General features: G+C 41.2%; 1 protein-coding gene across 4 annotated transcripts; it reads right to left on the bottom strand.

Annotated features, from left to right (window-relative positions):
- Positions 1-1,024: 1,024 nt before the first annotated feature.
- On the bottom strand, positions 1,025-22,902 carry GPRC5C (G protein-coupled receptor class C group 5 member C). Of its 4 annotated transcripts, none has more exons than XM_074260690.1 (5): positions 22,771-22,902; positions 10,932-12,029; positions 8,319-8,413; positions 5,237-5,386; positions 1,025-3,153 (listed from the first exon to the last, which is right to left on the bottom strand). In XM_074260690.1, the coding sequence occupies exons 2-5, from the start codon at positions 11,986-11,988 to the stop codon at positions 3,121-3,123; spliced, it is 1,335 nt and encodes a 444-aa protein (XP_074116791.1). In that variant the 5' UTR covers positions 11,989-12,029; positions 22,771-22,902; the 3' UTR covers positions 1,025-3,120. The 4 variants fall into 4 exon arrangements, with proteins under 4 accessions (XP_074116791.1, XP_074116789.1, XP_074116792.1 ...); XM_074260688.1 differs by having other exon boundaries at positions 1,025-3,062; XM_074260691.1 differs by lacking the exon at positions 22,771-22,902 and adding an exon at positions 22,531-22,678.
- Positions 22,903-22,922: the final 20 nt, after the last annotated feature.

Here is a 22,922-nt window from a genome sequence, read left to right as displayed (position 1 = left end):
GGTAGAGAGCTTAGCACAGTGTTTGGAACATAGTAAGTGTTCAATAAATGCTTGTTGACTGAGGTCATTCTTTTCTTGCCGTCAAAAGCCTTAACTGGCCTCTTAAAACATTCCATTTATTGTTCTTTAATTCAATTCTCTGGGACTAAAAACATGGCCAGTGCCTCTTCCACCATATACCCTTCAAATATTTGAAGACAGATTACATCATGTTTCTTCAACCAATCCTCATCTAGCATGATCTCTGTACTGGTGAGACCACAAAGTACTTTGGGCCATTCTGGGCATAATTTTTTGAAGAGAAACATTAGTAAGCTAGAATGCTTCAGAGGGAGACCAAAGCAGACAATGAAAGGTCTAGAAACCATTTTATTTAAGGAGTGGCTAAAAACTGATTGTGTTTAACCTGGGGTTTTATGTAATAGTCTCAAACGTTTAGAAGGTTGTATAGAACAGGTAATAGACTTGTTCTGTGTTGATTATAATGGAACCAATTAGTGAAAGTCAACAAGACTTTATTAAACATGTGGTAACTACTGTGCTAAGTGCTGGTTTCAAAACAGCAGATTTCAATTCCCCTAATTATTAGACCTATCCATTTGTGACATATTTTCCCACAGAGCAAATAATGATAACAGATCATAAGTTCACTGGGGGCTAGCATGGTATTAATTTTGTAATCAAAGGACCTGGATTCAAACCACTTGGTCTCTCTGGAGCTACAAAGAGGGAGTAATGTCCAATTCTAAAATTATGACCCCAAGCATTTTTACATTATAGTTTTCTCTGTGCAGCCAAGATCTACCATCAAGAGTGTTTTCTCTTTCTTCTCAAAGAGTAACTTCATTTTCTCCATTTGCTCAAACTGTCTTGTCTAAAGGATTTATGAACCCAGAGCAAGTGACTTGGGTTACATATACTCCAGGCAATCATTCTGAGACCCTTCAGGGGAGCTATATCCCCAACCCAGCCTTGTGGCTAGTGAACCCATATACTCTGCCAAAATGTCAGATACAAACATGAATTATACAAAACATAGTAAAACTTTATTCATTCAAGGGGATTTTTGGGCCACAAACCAAGATCAAGGAAAATTTAGGGATGGATGGGGCTTTCAAACCCACATCTACCCCTTCCTATAGAGAAGAATTAATACTTGGGTCTACCTATATATAAAACCCAGGGTATAGGTAAAATAAAAGGGTGAAGGGAGAGTAGGTCACATACAGCAGACAAAGTTTCAATACACAGGCTTCTTCTTGTGTTCTTGATCCATCCACCCTTCCCCCATCAACCTGATCCCCTTCTCTGTATATTAAAGCTCATTAAGTGTAGCCCCAGAAAAATACTGTTTGCGAAGAAAAGCACTTGAGTGCTGGAGCAAGAGAATATAATGTGGAGATACTCACTGTACCTGGTAGGATAACTGAATCTCAATGTGGCACCTGAGGCCTGGTGGGAATAAGGGGAACTAAAGGTACAAACTCCTTTAGGTTTCACAGGAAAACCTTTATCAGGAGCAGGAACCAGCTGCCAGGGAACAAGGATCACTCTTTCTGTATGTTTGGATTGATGATACCATTTCCTAGGTGACCAGATGACAGTAAGCTCCCCACCCCACTCATTTTTCTGAGTGGATCCTATTTGAGAAGTTATTCCTTTTATTTCAAAATAAATGGCTCCTTCCTATTCCCCCAGTGGAGACTTAACACAGAGAAAAGTTGAAACGGGTATGGACCTTTGATATCTGACAAGAAGTAACAAAGTGTATTCCCAGACTTTATAAGTACAAAGAGTCCATGCCTTAAGCCTGAGTTCTGATTCCTATCCTGCCTTTGTCCAGAAAATATATTTAGTTCATACTCCCATCTTGTGTGTGTTTACAGACCCTTTTAGTCTTAGCCCAGAAATGTCCAATCATTCAAGCCTTCCTATTGCTTCCTGTCCCATGTGTTCCAGTTGGAGCTGGCCACTTATACTGACCAGGGTTTCAGAAGAAAGTGAAGAAGGGCATAAGGGAATAGACTTCACAGGAAAAAAATTAAGCCCCCCAAACAGCAACTCTTCATCTTCCACGTAGCTAAGCCCTGCAAATTCCTACCCCTCTTGGCCAAGTTTTTCACGAAGAACGAGAGGGGGCTGCTTCCAAGTAAGAGAGTCCATGTCGTCAACATCTTCTCTAATGGAGCAGGAGCAGAAGGCCAGAGAGTACAAAAGCCTCATGGGCTAAGGGTGTGAATCTGATCCAGAAGACTAGTGGCAAAGGAAGATGGGGCAGTGAACGAAGCACTGACGTGGCTCAGATCCAGGAGCCACGGCCCAGGGAGCATCAGTATGAATCTTACAGCAGAAGCGGTTACTTTTCCAGAAGAGTGTTAGCTATGAGCCCTTGCTTCCTGCCCATCATCCCTAGTCATTTGCTTCCTTCCCTTCAAATGATAACCACTCACCCTCATTGGATACACTAAACCCAGGGGAGCAGGGTTAGAACTATTTGCCTGTAGGGTCACTCCCAGGTCAAGTCAGTTCCAGAAGCCTAACGCTGCCCTCCCCACTCCCACTCCCACTCCCCAGAGTAAACAAATGAAAGAAAAGAATTACATGGTTTGTTAAAGGGGAGAGGGTTAGAGTGGGCAGCCAGGGACGTGATTACATTAATAAGGTCCCATGATGTTGGCTAAAAAAGAATGAGGCACCTGAGATGTCAGCTCACAGTGGATAAGGTAACCTAGAGGAAAACACAACTACAGGAACCCTTCCTTCATCCTGAAGAGCTGGGGATGGCTCCAGAAGGTGCTTTTTGGAGGGAGAGGGAAGACGTCAGGCTGGGTGGGTAGGGACTGATCCTTATGGCCCACAGCTTCCTGATAGACAGAAAAGCCCAGGGACAGGTAAAAAAAAAAAAAAAAAGGGTTCAAGGGAAGGTGAGTCCTGCTCTTCCCAGATTAGACATCCATTGCTGGCAGGCAACCTGCCTAAGTCCACTGCTTCAGATCTGCTGAATCCGGGCTCCCTCATAGTTTGCATTACAATGCCTGGAAAGGTGTTGGGTTCTGCACAGCCTGTGTAAGGAGGAATGAGGACATCAGAGTGGCTTGCAGTCCAGGGGAAGGAGGGAATCTACCATCTTGTTTTATTGTAGGGGGAGTGATCCTATAGTAACCGAAAAAAAGAACAATAATCAAAGGGGGCCAATCTGAATCACCCTGGCTCTTACCCCTCATCCCTAAGGGGGGAAAGATTAAAAAAAGAAAGGCCCCATGAGATTTGTGCAATCTCACAATCACGAGAAAATACAAAATGTTTTGGAAAAGTTTCCTTATTTACTTCCCTGATCTTTCCCACACTTTCAATCAAAACATTTCCCTGGAAATGAGTGCCAGAACTACACAGCATTTAGCTAGCAGGGAAGGGACATTCCTAAGTATAGGGTGACATGGCTTGCCTCAAGCACATGGAACAAATATCCAGGACAGGACACCAGCCAGACCCCCAGCTAGAATCTTGAGGCAGCTCTGACTATTCCTACCCTTCACATGTGTATGACTTGAAGCAAATCACTTCCACACTGTGGGTCCATTTTCTTCTCCATAACGAAGAGACTGAATCACATAATAATTGCTTTTACTAATTCTTTTAAGCTCTGACATTCTATGTTATATTCTCAGTGTTAAAACATTGGGATCACAGAACAGTTGATCAGATCAAAGGCTAGCTATCTCCCTAAGAGTCCCGCCTTTCTCAGGAATTTTCAGGAATTATTTCAGGAATGAAATAAAGTAGAAATTGATTTTTTAAAAATCCAGCTAGCTTTATTTTCTCCCAAACCCCAGGAGCTATAAGAAATTATTTCCTTCATGTTTTGAGCCTTCATCTCCCACAAATTAAATGTCTGATCTCCAGTTCCAATGTTACCCCCAGAGGATTTTTATCATAAGCTTTTCCCAAAGAGAAGTTACACTCAATCACTTTTTAATAGATACTTTGCTTTGGACTACCTGTTCTATTATCTTCTTCAAATCCCTTCAACATTTAGAGTTTACAGTGAGGGGTCCTGTGTATATAGAGAGATGAATGTAGATAGGGAAATAGCAGCTGCTCCCTCCAACAAGCCCAGATCAGGGGTTCGATAATACACAGTGTACTATTGTACATGTAAGTTTTATTCCTAGGAAAGTCTCCCAGGGGGCAACTGGGCTTTGATCCAATCAACTGTGCAATGACCCCAATGTTTTTTTTTTTACAACTGTAGAATGTCAAAGCTAAAGAGACCAACCATAGCGATTACCTGATCCAACCTCTCTTTCTAGAGAGACACTGAGACCCAACTAGAAGTTACTTGCTCAAAATCAGATCCTTTTGGGTGTCTTTGGGGAAGAGAAACGGAAATAACCCTTCCAGCAGTAATACACAGTATTGTTAAAACTGATTTTCTCTAACATGTGTGAGCTACTTCTGCTACGTGGTAGTGCAGACTAAAAAGGGGGAATCATATCTCCAAAGAGAGAACTTTAAATACTGTACAACTTCAAATAGATTTAAATGAGTCAGGAGGGAGCTGATGCCAGGCTGCCGAGCAAACCATTTGACTTCTGTAAAATGAGTAAAGAAATCCTAAAGTTCCTTTTGGCTCTCAACCTAAGATCCTGTGATCAGAAGCACAATTTAGAAGAGAAAGTATGGTGGTGGAGAGGGAATTGGCGATACAAGTGTATAAGAAAGGGAAAGGGATGGTGTAGAAGAAAGAAAATGAAGAGAAAGAGTTAGGGTCTCCAGAAACAACATGGCCAGAAGAAGGAATAATAAAGCAGAGATACATTTATTAGATGCCCTTGTTCCTCACAGAGGAGCAAGGGGTGAGACAGAAGTGTTCATAAAAGCTCCTGAGCCTACAGGGATCTCTTTAAGCAGATCCAAAAAATGAAAGGCCCCAATCCAGCGGCCAAACAGTGAAAGAATACTATACGGCTGGCACACAAGCTTGGCTCTTCTACTCTCCAAACACTGATGAGGTGGGTGAGAGGTGAAGGGGATGACCAAATCAATCTTGGCAGGAGGGTCAGGAGGGAGCTGAGCCAGAGGTTGCCTGCTCAGTCAATGGTGGGGAGAGGGCTTCCTTCATAATCCCCACTTGAGAGCCCCAAGTCAGAGGGCATGTCTGCCCACTCCCCTTTCTAAAACCTTCCCATCCCTTCGGTTATGGGGCTCAATCCCACGAATAGGGGTTTCTAAAGACCTGAGCATTCTTGCCATCCTTCTGTGACGCTGCCTGATGGCTCTGGGTGGCGTACATGTCTTCAGCTCGCAGGGTTGAGTTGGCACTGCCCATCACCTGACTGCTATTGGCAGTGGCGCGTGGGAGGATGACATCATAGGGTCCTTCAGACTGAAGGGAAAAGAACAAAAGGCCTTATGGTTAGGGATAAAGAAAGATCATAGAAGTGAACAAAATAGGACTTGGGTTCCCACTGGGCAAAAGGGTCTGTGTTAGTCGGACCCTTTCCACTTATTGCGGGGATATACCAAAATGGCCAGCCCACAACCTGATAAGATTGCAATTTATTTCTAGATTGCTTTGAAAGAAAGGGACTGACTTCTGGACCCCTATTCTTGGGCTGGATCTTGTGATATGATGGCTGGCTTTTCCTGAACTAGTTGAGGGGATGATACAACTTTTTTCAGAGTATTTATCTAAAAACTACCTCAGAGGAACAAATAGATTTCCAAGAAAGCCCATAATTCCAGGATAAGCTTGAAGGCAAGCCATCCGAGAATGATACTGTTTGTCTCCCTGCCACCTCTCATCCCCAGCTTCAGAGCCTCCTGAGATTCACCAGAACATTCTCAGCTATCATAAACCATCCCAGATGATTACACATTATCTTGAGACTCCCTCTTCCTCATTATGTGAAAGCCTGTCCCTTGCCTCTGAGTTGGCCCTGGGCTTTCAGTGATTTCAATATTTACAAGCAATTGTATACTCTGCAGTAAATGATTTATTGTTTAGTCCTTTCAGCTGTGAGAACCAACTGAGACATTATTATTATAATGTTTTTAAAGGGCTATGTAAATGTACCTGTAAGCATATTTACCAGGGTCCTCAGAACAGCTAATTCAAGTGTCCTGCCATCAATGCAGGCCTTAGACCAAGGAGAAGAAGTGTAGATGAAGGTGATCACTTAAGGAAAGGGTTGTGATGTCCTATTTCCATGGGGCATAAGAAGTAGCACAGTGGCTAGAGTGAAAGACTCAACTTTAAATTCAGCTTCATACTTACTAGCTGTGTGTGACCCTGGTCAAACCACTTTAACCTCTGTGTATCTCTTTGTAAAATTAAGATAATAATAGTACCCACCTTCCAAAAGGGCTGTGAGAATCAAATGAGATATTTGTAAAGCTTTTAGCACAGTACCTGGCACATAGCAGGCATTTGCTAAATACTTATTCCCTTCTTCTTCTTCTTTTTTATTTTTTTAAATTTTTTGGTAGTTGTTCATCTGTTTTAATCATTTGTGACTCTTCATTACCCTTTTTGGGGTTTTCTTGGCAGAGATACTGGAATTGTTTGCCATTTCCTTCTCCAGCTCATTTGATAGATGAGTAAACTGAGGTAAACAAGGTAAAATGACTTGTCCAGGATCACACAACTAATAAGTGTGGCTGAATTTAAACTCAGTTTTTCCTGACTCCAGGATCAGTATTTTATTCACTTGTACCACCTACCTGCCCTCCATTCCTCCCTGTCCTTCAGGGTGGTTCTCAAACTTTTGTTCTCAGTGGCTTTATACTATTAAAAATTATTGAGGAACTATCCAAAGAGATTTTGTAAAAAAAATTCTCTGGACCCCATTTTTGAGAACCACTGCTTTAGACTAGGGTATGGGGAAGAGAGGAATGAGAGGAAAAGAGAGGTCAAAGTACAAGAAGGGAAAGCTGTTTTGGTACAAGGCATTCTCCAAGATCCCTTTTTCATCCTGCCTCTCAACACAAGGACTGAAAAGAAGGTGAGCTTAACCGGAGGGACCTCCTTTTTCTTCCTGTTCTAAGCTTTCTGCCAAGGCAAGTCACTGACCTTTTCTCACAGATTCTGCCAACTCTTGGAAGAGCTGAACTTCCACAGAGTGAGTGGGAACCAAATCCACTTCAGTCTTTTGCCCCATCCCTCTGCCTCTCACTAAGCTGGTCTATTGGGAGCAATTTGTTGGGCTATAAGCACTAAGTCTGAAGATTATAGGAGGAAGAATGCTTCTGTAACCTTCTTGGGGCAACTATTGCTAAAGAGCAGCAACAATGAAATCCTGAGACTTATTCCTACTAATATTTGAGCTTTTCCTGGATACTTAGGAACTATAGAAGAGCAGAAAAGGTGTTAGATAATTTGGCTATGACCCTTTCCTGGCACTATAGCCTGGTCAGGATATTGCCATTAGAGCTATTAAGAGCAAAAGATCTGCAATTTGGAGACTTGGATTCAAATCCTTGTTCTCACACAATGCTGTATTGCCAAGGAGAATAAAGGCATTTCTTTGAGGCATATTTTTTAATCTATCAAATAGGGATAGCAATTCCCCCCTCAGTAGATTTCTATGAAAGAAGCAATTTATATCCTTCAGGCATATATCAAATTAAGTTGTTATGATACCACCTGTGTCACTGGGTTTTTGGAAGGGTCAAAAGAGCTGATTTACATAAAGTATTTTACAAACTTTAAAATGCTATTTAAATGAAATGAAACTTCTTTTAATTAGTATTAGAGTTGGCTACCTGGATACAACTTACTTTAAGGAATTTTCTTTGCCCACAGCATATGCCCTATCTTTCCCAGTGCTGTCAATATCTCTACTAAAGATCACATTAGTGGAGATGACTATCATGGTTACTGCAGAAGAATAATATACATTCTCACCCTCCCCCCAGTGCAGTGGGATTCATTTAGGCCCCACAGTTCATGAAGCCAAACGGTATTAATACATCATAACTGAAAAGAGGAAATTTCAGTATGAGAGGAATGTGTTAGGAATGTTAATTTCCCAAACTGAATTTACTGTCTAAGGAAGAGTACTCAATCCATCCCATTCCCACCCTCACTCCTCAAAGATCCCACCCTGGTTGTATAAAGTCCAAGTACTCAGGTTTTACATAGGAGAGGGTTTCCCAGAACAGGCAATACTGTCTTCTTTTAGAAGTCAGAAAAAGAAGGAGGAGGAAAGTTAAAGAATGGATTTGAAATTTCAGGCAAGGCAGAACTTTGTTTTGCTTGACTATTCAATAGCAACCTTTATGAGGCCTTGGGACCAATCCCAAGGAACATCACTCACCAAGCCTTTGTGCATCAGGGCCATCTCAGTGGGCTGGTACACACTCGTCAGCAGCTGACCATTGTACCCGCTGTATGGTGACACGGGTCTTTTGGCTGCCAGGGAGAAATGAAGAGGTACATGAAAAATCAATGAGTGAAGTTCCTCCTTCTTCTTCGGGGATCAAGTGGGAGTGACCTGACGGCAGAGCGTGAACTTGGAGGATAGCTTGGATGAGATGCAAAATGTTCTCAGAAAAACCTCGAAAATCCTACATAAATTCTAACAAAATGAAATGTAACACATTAATAGCAAAACTGTGAGATCATCTGCTGTAAATGATTTTGCTACTCTCAGCAATACATTGATCCACAATGACGCTGAAAGACTTAGGATGAAAAATGCTATCTAGACCCAGAAAAAGAACGGATTATGTATGAATACATATTCAAGCATATTTTTTTAACTTTATTTTTCTTGAGTTTTTTTTTTTTTGGGGGGGGGAGAGATCTATGTTTTCTTTCACAGAAAGACTTTTATGGAAATGTTTTACATAACTTCACATGTACCTTTTTAAAGGGGGTGGGAATAAGGAGGAAAGGAGAAAATCTAGAACTCAAAGTTTTAAAAACAAGTATGAAAAAAAATTTATATGTAAAAATAAAAACATTAAATACAAATATCTTGTTTAAGGGGGAAAAAAAAGAGGAACATTTCAACCAGTAAAAATATTGAAAAATCACAATGCGAGTGGGTAATAGCATAGGGATACAAGAATGTATCTTATGGTAGATTTCCACTTTTTCTGGAGCTAGGGATATTCCTCTAACCTCTTTGTTATCTCTCTCTGGAGGTTCTGTAGCAATTTCATACAACACTGTTTATCAGTGGTTCACTTTGCTTCCCATTAGCCCCACAGCCCAGATGGCTGTCTCCTGCAGGAGCTATTTGTCCACAAAGAGCCCCTAGGATTCCATTTCTCTAAAGCTCTCTTCCTTTGTCCCCTCAGTAACAATGGCTGAGAAGAAAAAATGGGCCGATTTCCATTTGCAGCCCATTACCACCTGCCAATCCAATAAAAAATCCCCTGAAGTAAGGGCTAACTAAACTTATATCCCTGGACCCAAGAGATTTGTCAATAGTGAATAGAACACTAGCAGACCTGAGTTCAAATCCTACCTCATATACTTAGCCACAGTACTCTGGACAGTTTACTTAAACCACTCTCTCTGTCTCCATTTCTTGATTTCTGGTGTTGTAAGGATCAAATAAGATGTAACAAATATAAAGTGCTTTGCAAACCTGTAGAGAGTTATTATATTTGCCTTCTAGTCTAAAGCCCTTTGGCAAGTCTCTGGCATTGCATTCAAGCACAAGAATGCTTCTCTTTGCCAGTGGGAGTTGGTTGCCCTGGTTTCCCTTGCCCCCAGTTGGACATTTACCTGTTTGTTTGGGTAGAAAGGCTCAGAAGCCCCTAGAGCTTTACAAGAGACTGTGTTGAAAGGCCCACAGCTCAGATGGCTGGCTCCTGAGAGGACTGTCTGTCCAGAAGATGAGGGACCACAACATATATACAGCTTCCTAAGTGCTAGGCTCAGTCTATTGATTTTTCCATTTTGAAAAACAAACATATGCACAAAACCCCAACAAGCTTCATTTCCTGAAGTGTTTACTTTGGGAGAACAAAAGCACAGAGCTATTTAGCCTTGGCAAACAGGTACAGGGGCTGAATGTGGGAGTACTGGAAGGGCCAGAGGCTCTTCTCTAATCACTTTATTGCATTTCCCATCATTTCCTGCCAACTTCCAATCACCAACCTTATCTATTCCACATTCTACATTCAAGAACATGTACACTAGCCTAAGGAAACAAGGATTAAAGATCAAATGGTGGACATGATGGATCAAGGTTTATTCCTTTTGCCAATTATAGAAAATGATAGGTGAAGGGGCAGGAAAGATCTATAAAATTTGGGCTTTCCTCTGTCCATTGCTCAAACCTTCAGGAGTGCATAAGAGGTCCTTTGGCCAAAAAGGCAGTGCTAATAGTAAGGATATGTAGTAAGGAAGTTAAATCTTTGGGTCTCAAGGGCCATTCCATTTGGCTTTCTTGGGACAAAAGGTTAAAACTATAAGGGGTGAATCAAGCTCATTCTTTTTTGGGGGAAGAACCCTTCCTGACCAAGTCTCTAAGATACTACCAAGAACTTGATTGGGATTTTCTGGATCTCCTTTATTCTTCCCAAACTCTTCTAAACTCTAATCCCTCCCTCCTTTCCTTACAAACTAGTAGAAACCCAGGGACCAAGCTTGAGTCAATGGCAGTTAAACAAAGAACATTAGGGATTGATCAGGGATGATGGCCAAGGTGGACAAAAGATGGGCAAAACAAAAAACAAAACAAGCATGCACTAACTAAAAAGAAGAATACACTTCTTCATTTCATCTTTGTATGCCCTATGTATGTATCTACAGGCACAGGGCTTGCCAGGTTTCTAGCAACATAATGAATTACACAGAATTTCTTATTTTCAGCAAAGCAGTATATTCAGTTTGTCCTACTCACACATGTACACCATTTCCTTCCTCCCTCCAATGACAGGTCAAATCAAAAGGAAATATTCTCCCCACCTACCTGAGGATGGCTCATCCATTGAAAAAGCCTTGTTTTCCACAAACATGCTCTGTCCCTTCTTCTCCTTCAGGATGGTTTCATAGCCCACACCCCGGGTAGGATAGATGTCCCCCTGGTAGCTCTGCTCTGGGCTGGCCTTGGTCACCTGGGAGACTTCAGGGATTATGTAAAAAAGGATAAAAGCCCAAGCATTGGCAGCCAAGGCTATGGCCAGGGTGGGGTCATCCCAGGTAGGGCTGTTCCGCTGCTCATTACCATAGGTGTACATAACAATCCATACCACCCAAATGGCAATGGAGGTAGCTGTGGTAAGCAGGACAAAGCTCCCATGTTTTTGCCAACGCTTGAAGCGACCACACAAGATGGGCCAGGCTCCCACAAAGGCAGCCAGCAGCAAGAGCATGACATAAATGAGGGCCATGACGAAGTCCATGTTGGCAATGGCACAGGGGGATGCTTCCCCCCAGTTGGCACTGCTGTTGCCATTAAGACCACCCCGTTCTCCATGCCTGCCCCTGACCAGTGTGATGATCAGCCACTCTGTATTGATGATGACCTCTACCAGAGCCAAGAGCAGGGCCACAGTAAAGATGACCCAGCCCCGAGGAGCCTGGTTCTTTCGGGCCAAGAAGTTGAGGGCAAAGACATGGGCACTCAGACAGGAGAAACAGATGCCAAAAAGCACCCCAAAGAGAAAACGCCTTGAGGCACAGGTGGAGAAGTCAGGCTTGACCACACAGGCAAATACGAGGCAGAAGAGACCCAGTGTCCCCAGCAGGAAAAACACTTGGGTCCCTAACAGACTCCGCTTCTTGCTGTCCTGCACAAAAGGAAGGCTGGCCACCAGGATGATGGTGAGGACGAAGGTAGAGATAACACCAGCCCCAGCCAAAGCCTCCAAGACAATGCCCCAAGCCCCTGAACGGTCACACAGATTGTAGTAGAGGGGGTTGAGATCTGGGCTGCACCCAGGTGGAGCATGGATCTGGGCTTGATTCCTGGGGATGAGTAGCAGCAGGATGCCCAGGCAGGTCAGGAGGGCCTGGGGAATAGTCATCCTGGCTCCAGAGCCAGTCCAGGCTGGGTTCCTGAAGGAGCCTAGGAAGGGAAGAAAGAATAAATTTCTCAAAGGTCATTCACATACACATTCATATATATGTAGAATTAATTTTTTGTCCATATACCTACTTCTTTACAAGGGTCTCCATCTCCCCACCCGTAGGGGAGAGGTAAGGAAGGAGAGAAAATAGATTTCTTCTTTTGTCAAGCAGGTGATACAGTGGACAGAGCACTGGCCCTTTAGTGATGATAATCTGAATTCAAATCAGATCTCAGATACTGCCTCAAAACCCTCCAAAAAACCCCAAAGAAAACTACACAATCCACAAAAAGAAATGCTTGTAAAATGACATATTTTTTAGAAATAAAAGATACACATAAAACAACATAGCAGCTCATAATAGGTAATGATCTAAACAAGTTATTATTCCCTACATTCACTGTAAAAAAAAATTGCAAAAACAATAAACAAAAATTGTCTTCTATCTCTACTCAGCAGAAAGTTTTCAATCTAAATTTATTTCCATTAAAAAAATTCCCTATGGATGGATATAGTTTCCAGGTCAGTAGTCAAGCTTTTTTGATCAATATACTTCTATCTAGAAAAAAGTTTTGAGTATACACTCCCCAAAAAGGAACATTCACCTGAAGTTTAGCTCTTGTATGAACATAATATGTATGTAATATGTAATTGTCCTACTAACAGTATATAAACCATATGCAAAAAAACCTAGGATGAGAATGATGAAATGTGTGTATTTTAATATAAATTTTCATTTTATTTTAGTGATACAAAAATGCTTTCACTGAAAATATCATGCTGGGGCAGGTAGTTGGTACAGTGGATAGAGTACCAGCACTGAAATCAGGAGGACCTGAGTTCAAATTTGGCCTTAGACACGTTACACTTCCTGGCTGAGTGACCCGGGGCAAGTCACTTAACCCCAATTGCAGGCAGGCAGGCAGGCAGGCAGGCAGGAAGGAAGGAAGGACGGAAGGAAGGAAGGAAGGAAGGAAGGAAGGAAGGAAGGAAGGAAGGAAGGAAGGAAGGAAGGAAGGAAGGAAGGAACATGCCTTATGTTTTAATGAGAGTAATGTGGTTGAATAGACTTCATTTTTTTCTGAAACTGTTGATTTAGTGCCTAATACAGAATACAGTGACTTTGAAGATCTGGATCTGAATCTAAGTTATTGCAAAGCTTCAAAGGTTCTAGAAAAAAAAGATTTCTCATAAAAATATAGGAGCACAAAATACTAGCTGTGTGACCCTGGTCTGTCTTTATTTTCTCAACTGTATAATGGAGGCAGTAATAGCACTTACATTTCAGGATTGTTGTGAGGATCAAATGAGATCAAATTTGTAAAGCATTTAGCACAATGTCTGACATATGGTAGGTATATATGTAAGTTGTTATTAATATAATGGCAAAGCACTCCAATATCTTTGCAAAGAAAACCCCAAATGGGGCCATAAAGCATCCGACACAACTGAACAATAATTATTGGTCTTATTTAGAAGATTATCAGGGCAGCAAGATAATTTAGTGGATACAGCACTGACTTTGGAGTTAGAAGGACCTGAGTTCAAATCCAGCCTCAGAAACAAAACACTTGCTAGCTATGTGACTCTTGATAAATCATTCAATCCTTATTGCCTCTCTCTTGCCAAATAAATAAAGATAAAAAGAAGATTATTACAATCTCACCCACCAATTTTTTTGTTGAAATTCACCAAGCCTAGGGATTCTTAGTTTTTTCGTTTTTTTTTTTTTTTTTTTTAAATGTTGTGATCCCCTTTGGCATCTACCCTTGATCCTATCAGGCTTCTTGCCATCTACTTCTCCCCCTTCTTCCTCTTCCATTTCCCATCCCCGCATTCCACAATGATTGGAACCTTCCCTGTTTTTTTGTTAAAGATTCTGTTCAGGCCCAGGGAAGCATTTTCCTCACTTTCTGGCTACCTAGACTCATACAGGGTCTCCCTTTATTCATTATGATGTATCCCCACCTGTCCCAGATAATCCCATCCATCTCAGACACAGCACCTTGCCCAGAATTAAGTGCTATATAAATGTTAGTTATTATTTTTTTACCATCATCATTATCACTACCACCATCCTGTACAGGTGAAGCCTGGGAAAGGGGTCCCTGCTTTTGGAAAGCAGGATCTGCTTCTTTCCATGAAAGTCTTGAGCATCCTGGGTACTCCAGAAATATACAGAAGTTGCTACTGCTTTGGTTTCAGCTACACTGGGGACTGGGGCAGCAAAGACAAGAGCATTCAGTAAATGCAATTCTCCTTCCCTCTTCCCTGCTCAATCTCGAGACATCATTGCTGATCACATAGTACAGCCCAGACTAGATGCAGACTCACTAACCTCAGTCAAGCTGGAGACATTATCGACAACCAAATTGTTCGCTCAGCATTTCTTCTTTCCACTCAGATTCTTTCAAAGAACTCCTTTGGCCCTAGTACTAAGAACTACCCCAAACCCCCTTCCTGTAAAGCCTTCAACCTATAAACAATCATTCTTCAAATATTTATTAAGCAATTATAGTGGGCAAAAATGGGGTCAGGCTATAGAGAAATCCTATTAGACAAGATGGTTTTTACTGGCCCCCTTAGCATCACCTTTTGGATGCCTGTCACCTTCCTAGGTATCTAATATTCTTACGTTCTCCCTATCAATTACAGAATGTATGGAATAAATCAATTCACACTGAGATATTGATGACTTTGTGGAAGATGCCTAGAGGGCAGCATGGGATCGTGGAAAAAACCCTGGCTTTAAAGTCCTAGGACTAGAATTTGAATCCTAATTCTCACTTATTACTAAGTATGACCTTGGTCAAATCACAGTTTTTGTTTCTTCATCTACATAATGACAGGAGTGCAGAACCTCTAGGCTTTAGTTTCCTTAGCTATAAAATGAGAGGGCTAGCATTTTCTTCTCCAGGATGACAGGGGTCCATTAGATGATCTAAGGTCCCTTCCAATACATGTGACCACTCTAACAACAGAATTTCAGATAGGATAGAATATTAGTGAGATATTTTTCAGGCTTCTTAGCACATAGCCTCACTCCCAAATTAAACTATTTCTACCATGTATCTGACCAGCTTTGTGTTCAGTACTATCTGATATGGCTACGATGACACAGACAAAAAAAAAAATTCAAATACAAAATACCATTTTTTTTTTTTGACATTTACATAGGCCATACTGTTTGACATTGATAGACACAAAAGAAAGAAAACTTATAGTCTAATTAGGGGAACAGAACCCACACATAGAAAAGATTTAAGCACAATCACAATGCAACATAAAATTTCCAATAAACTTTCTTTGGGCCTGAACAATCTACTTTACAAACAACCCCTAAAATGAATGGTGAGACCTTTAAACCCTCACCAATACTGAAGGTACTCTGCTTGATGCCTCCCCACAAAAATTTATTCACTTACTCTAGAGAACACCTAAATAGCCCTGCACAGCTCTGGTTTCCCACCTCAACCAGTCCTTCTTTCTCAGTATTGTTTGCAGGGTCTTTTTTCTGACCCCTAACTATGGAAATGCCTTCAATGTTTCCCCTTGGGTCCTCTTCTCTCTATCCTCTGCTTTGGTGATCTCATCAATTCCCCCTTGGGTTCATTTATCACATCTCTGCAGAAGAGTCCCAAATCTCTATGGTTAGTCCTAATCTCTCTAGGACCTATATTGTTATCAACTCCTCCCTGGCCATCAGTACTAAGATGTATCACAGGCACTTCACATTCAACATTTCCTAAAGTGAACTCTGATCTTCCAAACTTCCAAAATCCTTTCAAACTTTGGTTTCTGTTTAGGATACCAAATTTTGTCAATCTTCCACTTTCTCAACCTCAGACTTATCCTTGACTCTTTCTTGTTTTATACTCATCACATCCAATCAGTTACCAAGTTGTGTCAATTTTGTATTTGTGCTCTTCACTCTCACTAGATGTGTGATCCTGGACAAATCACTTAATCCTTTTGCCTCAAGTTTTCTCATGAGTAAAATGAGCTGGAGAAAGAAATGGTGAACCTCTCTAGTATCTTTGTGAAGAAACTCCAAATGGGATCATGGAACTTACTTCTCATGGCCTTTACCTTAAGCTATTTCCATTTTCCTTTCATCTAACCCAATGGTTCTAAATGTTATTTGTTACAGAAACCCTTTTCAACAATGACAAAATGTGTTGTAAACCCTCAGAAAAATTTAATATACTACTCATAATATTAATGAGCTACTGCTTTAGATTCATTCAGAGAATTTATAGGATGAACCCCTTGGACCATGTCTGCATTTTTTTTTAATTTTGTTTTTTATTAATTTTTATAATTATAACATTTTCTTTGACAGTACATAGGCATAGGTAATTTTTTTTTTTTTTTTACAACATTATCCCTTGTACTCCCTTCTGTTCCGAGTTTTTCCCCTCCTTCCTTCCACCCCCTCCCCTAGATGGCAGGCATTCCCATACATATTAAATATCTTAAAGTATATCCTAGGTACCATGTCTGCATTAAATGGGAACAACTGGCCTAAACTATTGCAAAAACTTCCTAATTGGTCCCCAACCCAGTTCCACACACAGCAAGTTAGTATTTCTCAAACACAGCTTGACCCAAACACCTACACTTGTTACTTCTTAAATACAAAATCTTCAGTCTGATATTTAAAGCCATCTCCAATCCACTTAGCTCTCCAGTCTTTTCAGAGAACTCCCCTTCTTGCACTCTCCTCTCTAATCAAAATGTTCTATTCACTATGTACAACATTAAAGCTCAAAGTCTTTGCAGAGCTAATCACCTACATTTGAAATGCATTACTTTCTTACTTCCACATCTCAGAATTCTAAGCTTCCTCCAATGCATTGTTAGATGATGCTTCCTACCTAAGACCCTTCCTGATTTATGATGTAAGTTAGCTGGATCTCCTTGAAATTCCATAGTATATATCTATCCTATCCACAAAATGTTAAAAGATTTAGCAGGACTTGGGCAGTCTCTGAATACTTAAGGGAGAACACATAGATAATAAATAGCTGCACAGAACGAAAAGCTGTGATCTAGGATCATGGAGGGAGAGAACTCACAGTGACAGACTAACAGCCAACAAAGTAAGTTTATTACTAGCACTGCTAAACTGTTATCTATATACAAACACTATTTAACTACATTGTTGTTGTTGTTTGTTCTTTGTTTATGAAGAGAACCAATGACATCATAGGATGATGTCTTGAGTGAATTGGATTTAAGTGAAATAGAGTTGCACAACGTCAGTCTCACTCTCTGTTCCAGAGTCATTGGAAATTCAGCAGTAAGACAAAAGTCAAGATACCTGGTGATGGGTGGGAATGCAGTGAATGACCTTGGCATCTTCCATGACATAAGCACTCCAGAGTGCTGTTTTAGCCACTTTGTGGCCACTGGAACAAATTGTTTCCTTCTGTTCATCCCATTGGGGGAAGTCTTCACATGTTTGGAGTAGATCCCCAAACTAACCATTTAGCTGCATTACAAGTTAAATGGAGGTGTGTGATGTATTGGCTAGAAACTTGAGCTATGTAACAGAAAGAATTGGATTCAAATTGTGCCTCTGAGATCCATAAAAAGGGAAAAGGATCCATGTGTACAAAAATATTTAGAGTGGATCTTTTTGTGGTGGCAAAGAATTGGAAATTGAGGGGGATGTCCATCAACTGGAGAATGGTTGATCCAATTGTGGTATCTGAATTTAATTGAATACTATTGATCTAAGAGAAATGATGAGCAGGCAGATTTTAGAAAAACCTGGAAAGACTAACATAATGCTGAGTGAAGTGAGCAGAACCAGGAGAACATTATGCATAATGTGAGCAACACTTCAATGATCAACCTATAATAGACAATTCTTTTCAGCAATGTAATGATCTAAGACAATTCCAAAGGGATTATGATGAAAAAATGCTATCCATCTTCAGAAAAAAGGAAGGATGGAGTCTGAATGCAGATGGAAGCATACTATTTTCACTTTTTTTCCCTTTCTCATGGTTTTTCCCTTTTGTTCCAAGTCTTCTTTCACAGCATGACTAATGTGGAAATATGTGTAATAGGACTGTACATGTATAACCTACCTCAGATTGCTGGATGTCTTGAGGAGAGGGGAGGGAAGGGAGAAAGGGAGAAAAATTTAGAGTTCAAAATCTTACAAAGATGAATGCTTAAAACTACCTTTATATGTAATCTGGGAAAAAATACTATTAATTAAAAACAAACAAACCATTTGTGCCTCTGACAATTATAAATTGTATGATCACAGATAAAGCATTCAGTGTATTAAACCTTAGGAAACTAAAATAATAAGTTAAAAAATAGTGCTGTTGGGGACAACTAGATGGCACAACCCTGAAGTCAGGAGGACCCAAGTTCAAATTCAGTCTCAGATATTTAATACTTATTAGCTGTGTAATCCCAGACAAGTCACTTAACCCCAATGATTTTGTTTTTAAAAAAAAAAAAAAAAAAAAAAAAAGAATAGTGCTATTTAGTTGTTTCAGTCCTGTCTGACTTTTCACAATGCTATCTGGGGTTTTCTTTGCAAAGATACTCCTCCAGCTCCCGTTTTTACATATTAGCACAGTTACTTGTCCAGAATCACATGGCTAAGTGTTTGAAATCATATTTAAACTCAGGAAGAAGAGTCTTCCTGACTCCAAGTATGGCTATAAATATGGTAACCTTCATATAGGTGCCTACAGAGTCCTATCAGTCAAGAAGCATTTATTAAACAATTCTCATATTCTAGGCATTGTGGGAAATATTAAGGGCTAAGTACACAAAGGGAAAAAACAGTCCCTGTCCTCAGGGATTTTACTTTCTAATAAAGGAAACAACCAAGTACTTTAATAGTAAAAAGCCACATAACTACAAATATATAATAATTATGATAACTCACATTTATCCAGAGTTTAAGGATTTACAAAGTGCTTTCCTCACATCAATCTTGTGATTGAGATACTATATTCCCATTTTACAAGTGAACAAACTAAATCTCAGAGCTAGTCAAATGTCAAAACTTGTTCTCAAACGTAAGTTTCTAGACTTCCAGTCCAGTGCTCAGTCCACTCAACCAAATCATGGGAAAATATATTCCGAATCTCAGGCAATAAGACATAAGGTGTTTTACTGTTCAGTTGTGTCCAACTCTTTGTGACCCCACTTAGGATTTTCTTGGCAAAGAAACAGGGTGTTTGCCATTTCCTACTCCAGCTCATTTGACAGATGAGGAAACTGAGATGAATAGGAATTAAGTGATTTGTCAAGTGTAACACATCTATGAAGTACATGAGGCTATATCTGAGCCAGGAAGTTGAGTCTTCCAGACTCCAGGCCAGACACTATCCACTGTACTCCCTAGTTATAAGGTAGGGACTTTCTACAGATCATAAATCAATATAGTCCAAATTAAGATTGAATAAAAAGTTTTCTGAGTGAGGCTAATGTGTAAAGGAGTCATCATTAATCAATACTGGACTAATAATCCAACAATTCTTTATATTATAAGATACAAGATTTGTGCAAGAATATATAGCTAAACTGCATAGGATGAAAATGTGAGGATGATGAGCTCTGATCTACAGTCATGAAGGGAGAACCCCCATAGACCGATAACGTTTTATAAATATTTATAATTAAGTTTCTTGTAGATTTCTTTATAGCTATTCCTAGACTTTTATGAACTCCAGGGAATAGATACCAAGATAGATCTGGGGAAAGTGAGGCACATGTCAGAAAATGCTACCCTTCCCCACCAAGTAAAATCTCTGTCTAAAGACCTTTATCAGTTCTTTCTTTCTTTGAGTATATGGAGTTAGATCATGTCATTCTTTTCTCAATAATGATAAAAGGACTATATTTTTAAAAAAAACAAACAAACAAAAAAGATAATCCATTCTTTCCTTTTTGCCTTGATGAACCCTCCAGGAAAATACCTGATCAGACCTCATTCAAGTCATTTATTTTCTTAACTGCCTGTTGTCAGGTAACCCTTCTGGTCCTCCCTTGACCCTTCTTCCTCCCTATAGGTCTAGCAGCCTTCTCAATCATCTCTCTATTATCTATGGAAGTTTCCAAGAAAGCATGAAGAATAGGGCCATTAAGAAGACATCAATGGGCTCACCATATCAACTCTATCTTAAGCCTCAGATCAAAAAACTGACTTGTAACACTGAAATACCAGTTTGGTAGGGACAGGTAGAATGATCAAGGGGAGATGGCCCTTTCCACAAGCACAAAGAATGAAGGTTTTCTGAGTTCCTATGCTCTAGTTATGCTTATGTAGAACAGAGGACTGAAGCTCACGTACAGATCTGGAAACTATACATCCCTGACAAAGTCTTGTTTGTGGTGTAAGAGACTGGAATTCAAATTCAGAGCTGGCTAACTTATTACTTTTTCAACAAGAGGTTAAAGGTTGGAGTTTGGGAAAAGAGACCAAAGCAGGCAGTACTCTGCTATCCAAGCTGAGGTAAGAGGTGCTTGTTTTCTTTTTACAATCTGGCTAATGTATTTTATTAAGAGTTTCCAAAGGCTTGATCCTACAGCTATATTCTTAACCACGGTGGCAGGGGTTCTGTGAAGTCAGATGGGGGAAAGAAATTACATCTTCATAGGCTCCAAGGGACTTTCAGAAGAGCCCAACGGACAAAAAAGGGGGGGTGACTAGGAACCCCTACTCTTGAAGTATTGTTTTAGGACTCAGAAAAGGATACTAGGATTGGCCAATTCAGACTTCAAAAAGGAAAAGAACAGAAGAAATCTCTTTTGTTCTTCGGTATATCTCCTATTATAGTGTTGAACTAGGATTCCTTCACAAAAGCCACTTTTTGTGTCTGTGGCTCCTAACTAACCAAAGTGTTTTTAATCAGTTTTGAAATCAAGCTAAACCCAGGCCAAGCCACCTCCCTGACACTGGTCCTGGTCAGGCCAGTCCAGTCTAGTTCCTTTCTTCCTCCTCTGCTCTCACCTTTCTTGAGGAAAGTAAATGGTCCCAGCAGGGGAATTGGGAGGAGGGTTGGTGGAAGCTGTAATAAAGGAGATGAAAGTCATCTCAAGACTCAAAACCAGGCCTGACCAGCTTAGTGGAAACATTTTTAGCATATGGGCTACAAAGGACACCTATTGTCTTCACTATTCCCTCTTATCACCAATCTTTGGAATTCACAGTACCTACTCAGAATAACACATGCCTCATGCCTTAAACTTTGAGAACCAATGGACAAAAGCTGCTATCAGGAACACTAGTCTACATAGACCCTAGAGGGATAGCATGGTATATAGCATTAAAAAATGTTAGATCTGAACTCTGGAGAGCCCTACGTTAGAATCCTGTCTCTTGAAGCTGTGTGATTGATTATAAGGAAGTCGCTTAATTTCTCTGTGCTTATTTCCTCATCAAATGATATGTGGTACATTACTACACCTTATCTCAATAGCATAAAATTTAAATTCCAGAGGCAGCCCCCAATCCATCAACTCACCCTTCTCTCTCCCAAACACAAAAGACACTCTTAGATACAGCAGCAAAGTGAAGGAAGGGTCTAGGAAGACTGGAGGTAAAGCAACCTCCTTCTCCCCTCCTGTCTACTTTTTTCCATTCTTTCTCCCTACCTGCAGCACTTAAATAGCCAATCAAATCTATAGATATATTGATGGCTTTGCATTTCCTCCTACTCAAATCTCATTTATTCTATTAGCTTCCGGTCTCTGGGGTAGCCTTTAGGTCCAGTGGTCGGACTTCTCATTCAGGAGGGTTCCCGAGACTTGTAATGGGTTTTGGAGTTGTTTCTCAATACTTCTTCCCCTACCTCCATTAAAAAGAAAGAAGCAAAACTAAAAAGGGGCAATTCAGTCAACAGGAAACATTAATCAGTCTTCAAAGATGGGCATCTAATACTCTCAGAAATGGTTCCCAAACTTTTGAGACCGGCATATCTTTTGCACTGAGCTAGGGAAGTACTAGTTCCTGATATTCTAGCTATTTTGAAGGAAAAGGTAGTTCCCTGGATAAAGTTGGAAGTGTCTTATTTTGTTTTTGTGTAACTCCTAAATACAAGTGTTCGGGGTCAAGGAGAAGATTAAGGGATGGTGGCTGGTAAGGGAATTTGGGAAGCAAAGGCATCAAGGGCTGAGAGTGGAAGGCAGGAGGAAGGTGAAGGCGGATAGCCAGAGAACAAAAACGCGGTCGAGTGAGGCGTTCTAGGGGTCTGAACTCCAAAGTCTTCCTTGAAGTTAGACACTCCCCCGTCCCTCCGGCTTCTAGCGTCCACTCCTACTGTTCTTAATTTGGAGGTGCTGCTGTGTGGCAGCCAGATTTTTCGGGTAGTTTTTCAGCCACGGTAATCTGCCCTTACCCCAGCCCCCTCCGGTAGCGGGCAGCTCGGAGGAATCCGACCCGCAAGAGTCAATATTGACCGAGAGGCTCCCTAGGAGAAGCAGCCAGGGGAGCAGCTGGGAGCGCCTCCACCCCCGACCTACCGTAGGAAGGAATCTCCCCTTCTCTCCCGGACCATCCCCTCCTTGGCCCTTCCAACAGACTGCCAGGAAAATCCTCCAAGGAACTCGACTAAACCTCGGGAGAAGGAGGTGCCAGCGCCGTCCCACCCGGATTTCTTCCCAGACTCTGCCACCTTCACCCCCTGCCCCAGACTCCCAAGCTCCCCGCCTTCCCTCCCCGCTGCTCTCCGAAGAGGCCAACTGAAAGGAAGCCATACTTACCTGGGACGCCTCTGCCTCCCGGACGGCAGCGGAGAGATAGGGGCCAGCCGCGGCCCGGGGCTAGGCGCAAGTGTAAGGACTGGAGAGAGGGAGGAGAAAGAGGAGGGACTCCTGGTTGGGCGTGGGCGCAGGTCTCAGCACCGGATCCCCTG

Source organism: Sminthopsis crassicaudata, chromosome 4, assembly GCF_048593235.1.
Source record: "Sminthopsis crassicaudata isolate SCR6 chromosome 4, ASM4859323v1, whole genome shotgun sequence".
In the NCBI taxonomy this organism is placed as follows: domain Eukaryota; kingdom Metazoa; phylum Chordata; class Mammalia; order Dasyuromorphia; family Dasyuridae; genus Sminthopsis; species Sminthopsis crassicaudata.
This window is presented reverse-complemented; position numbering and strand designations above follow the sequence as displayed.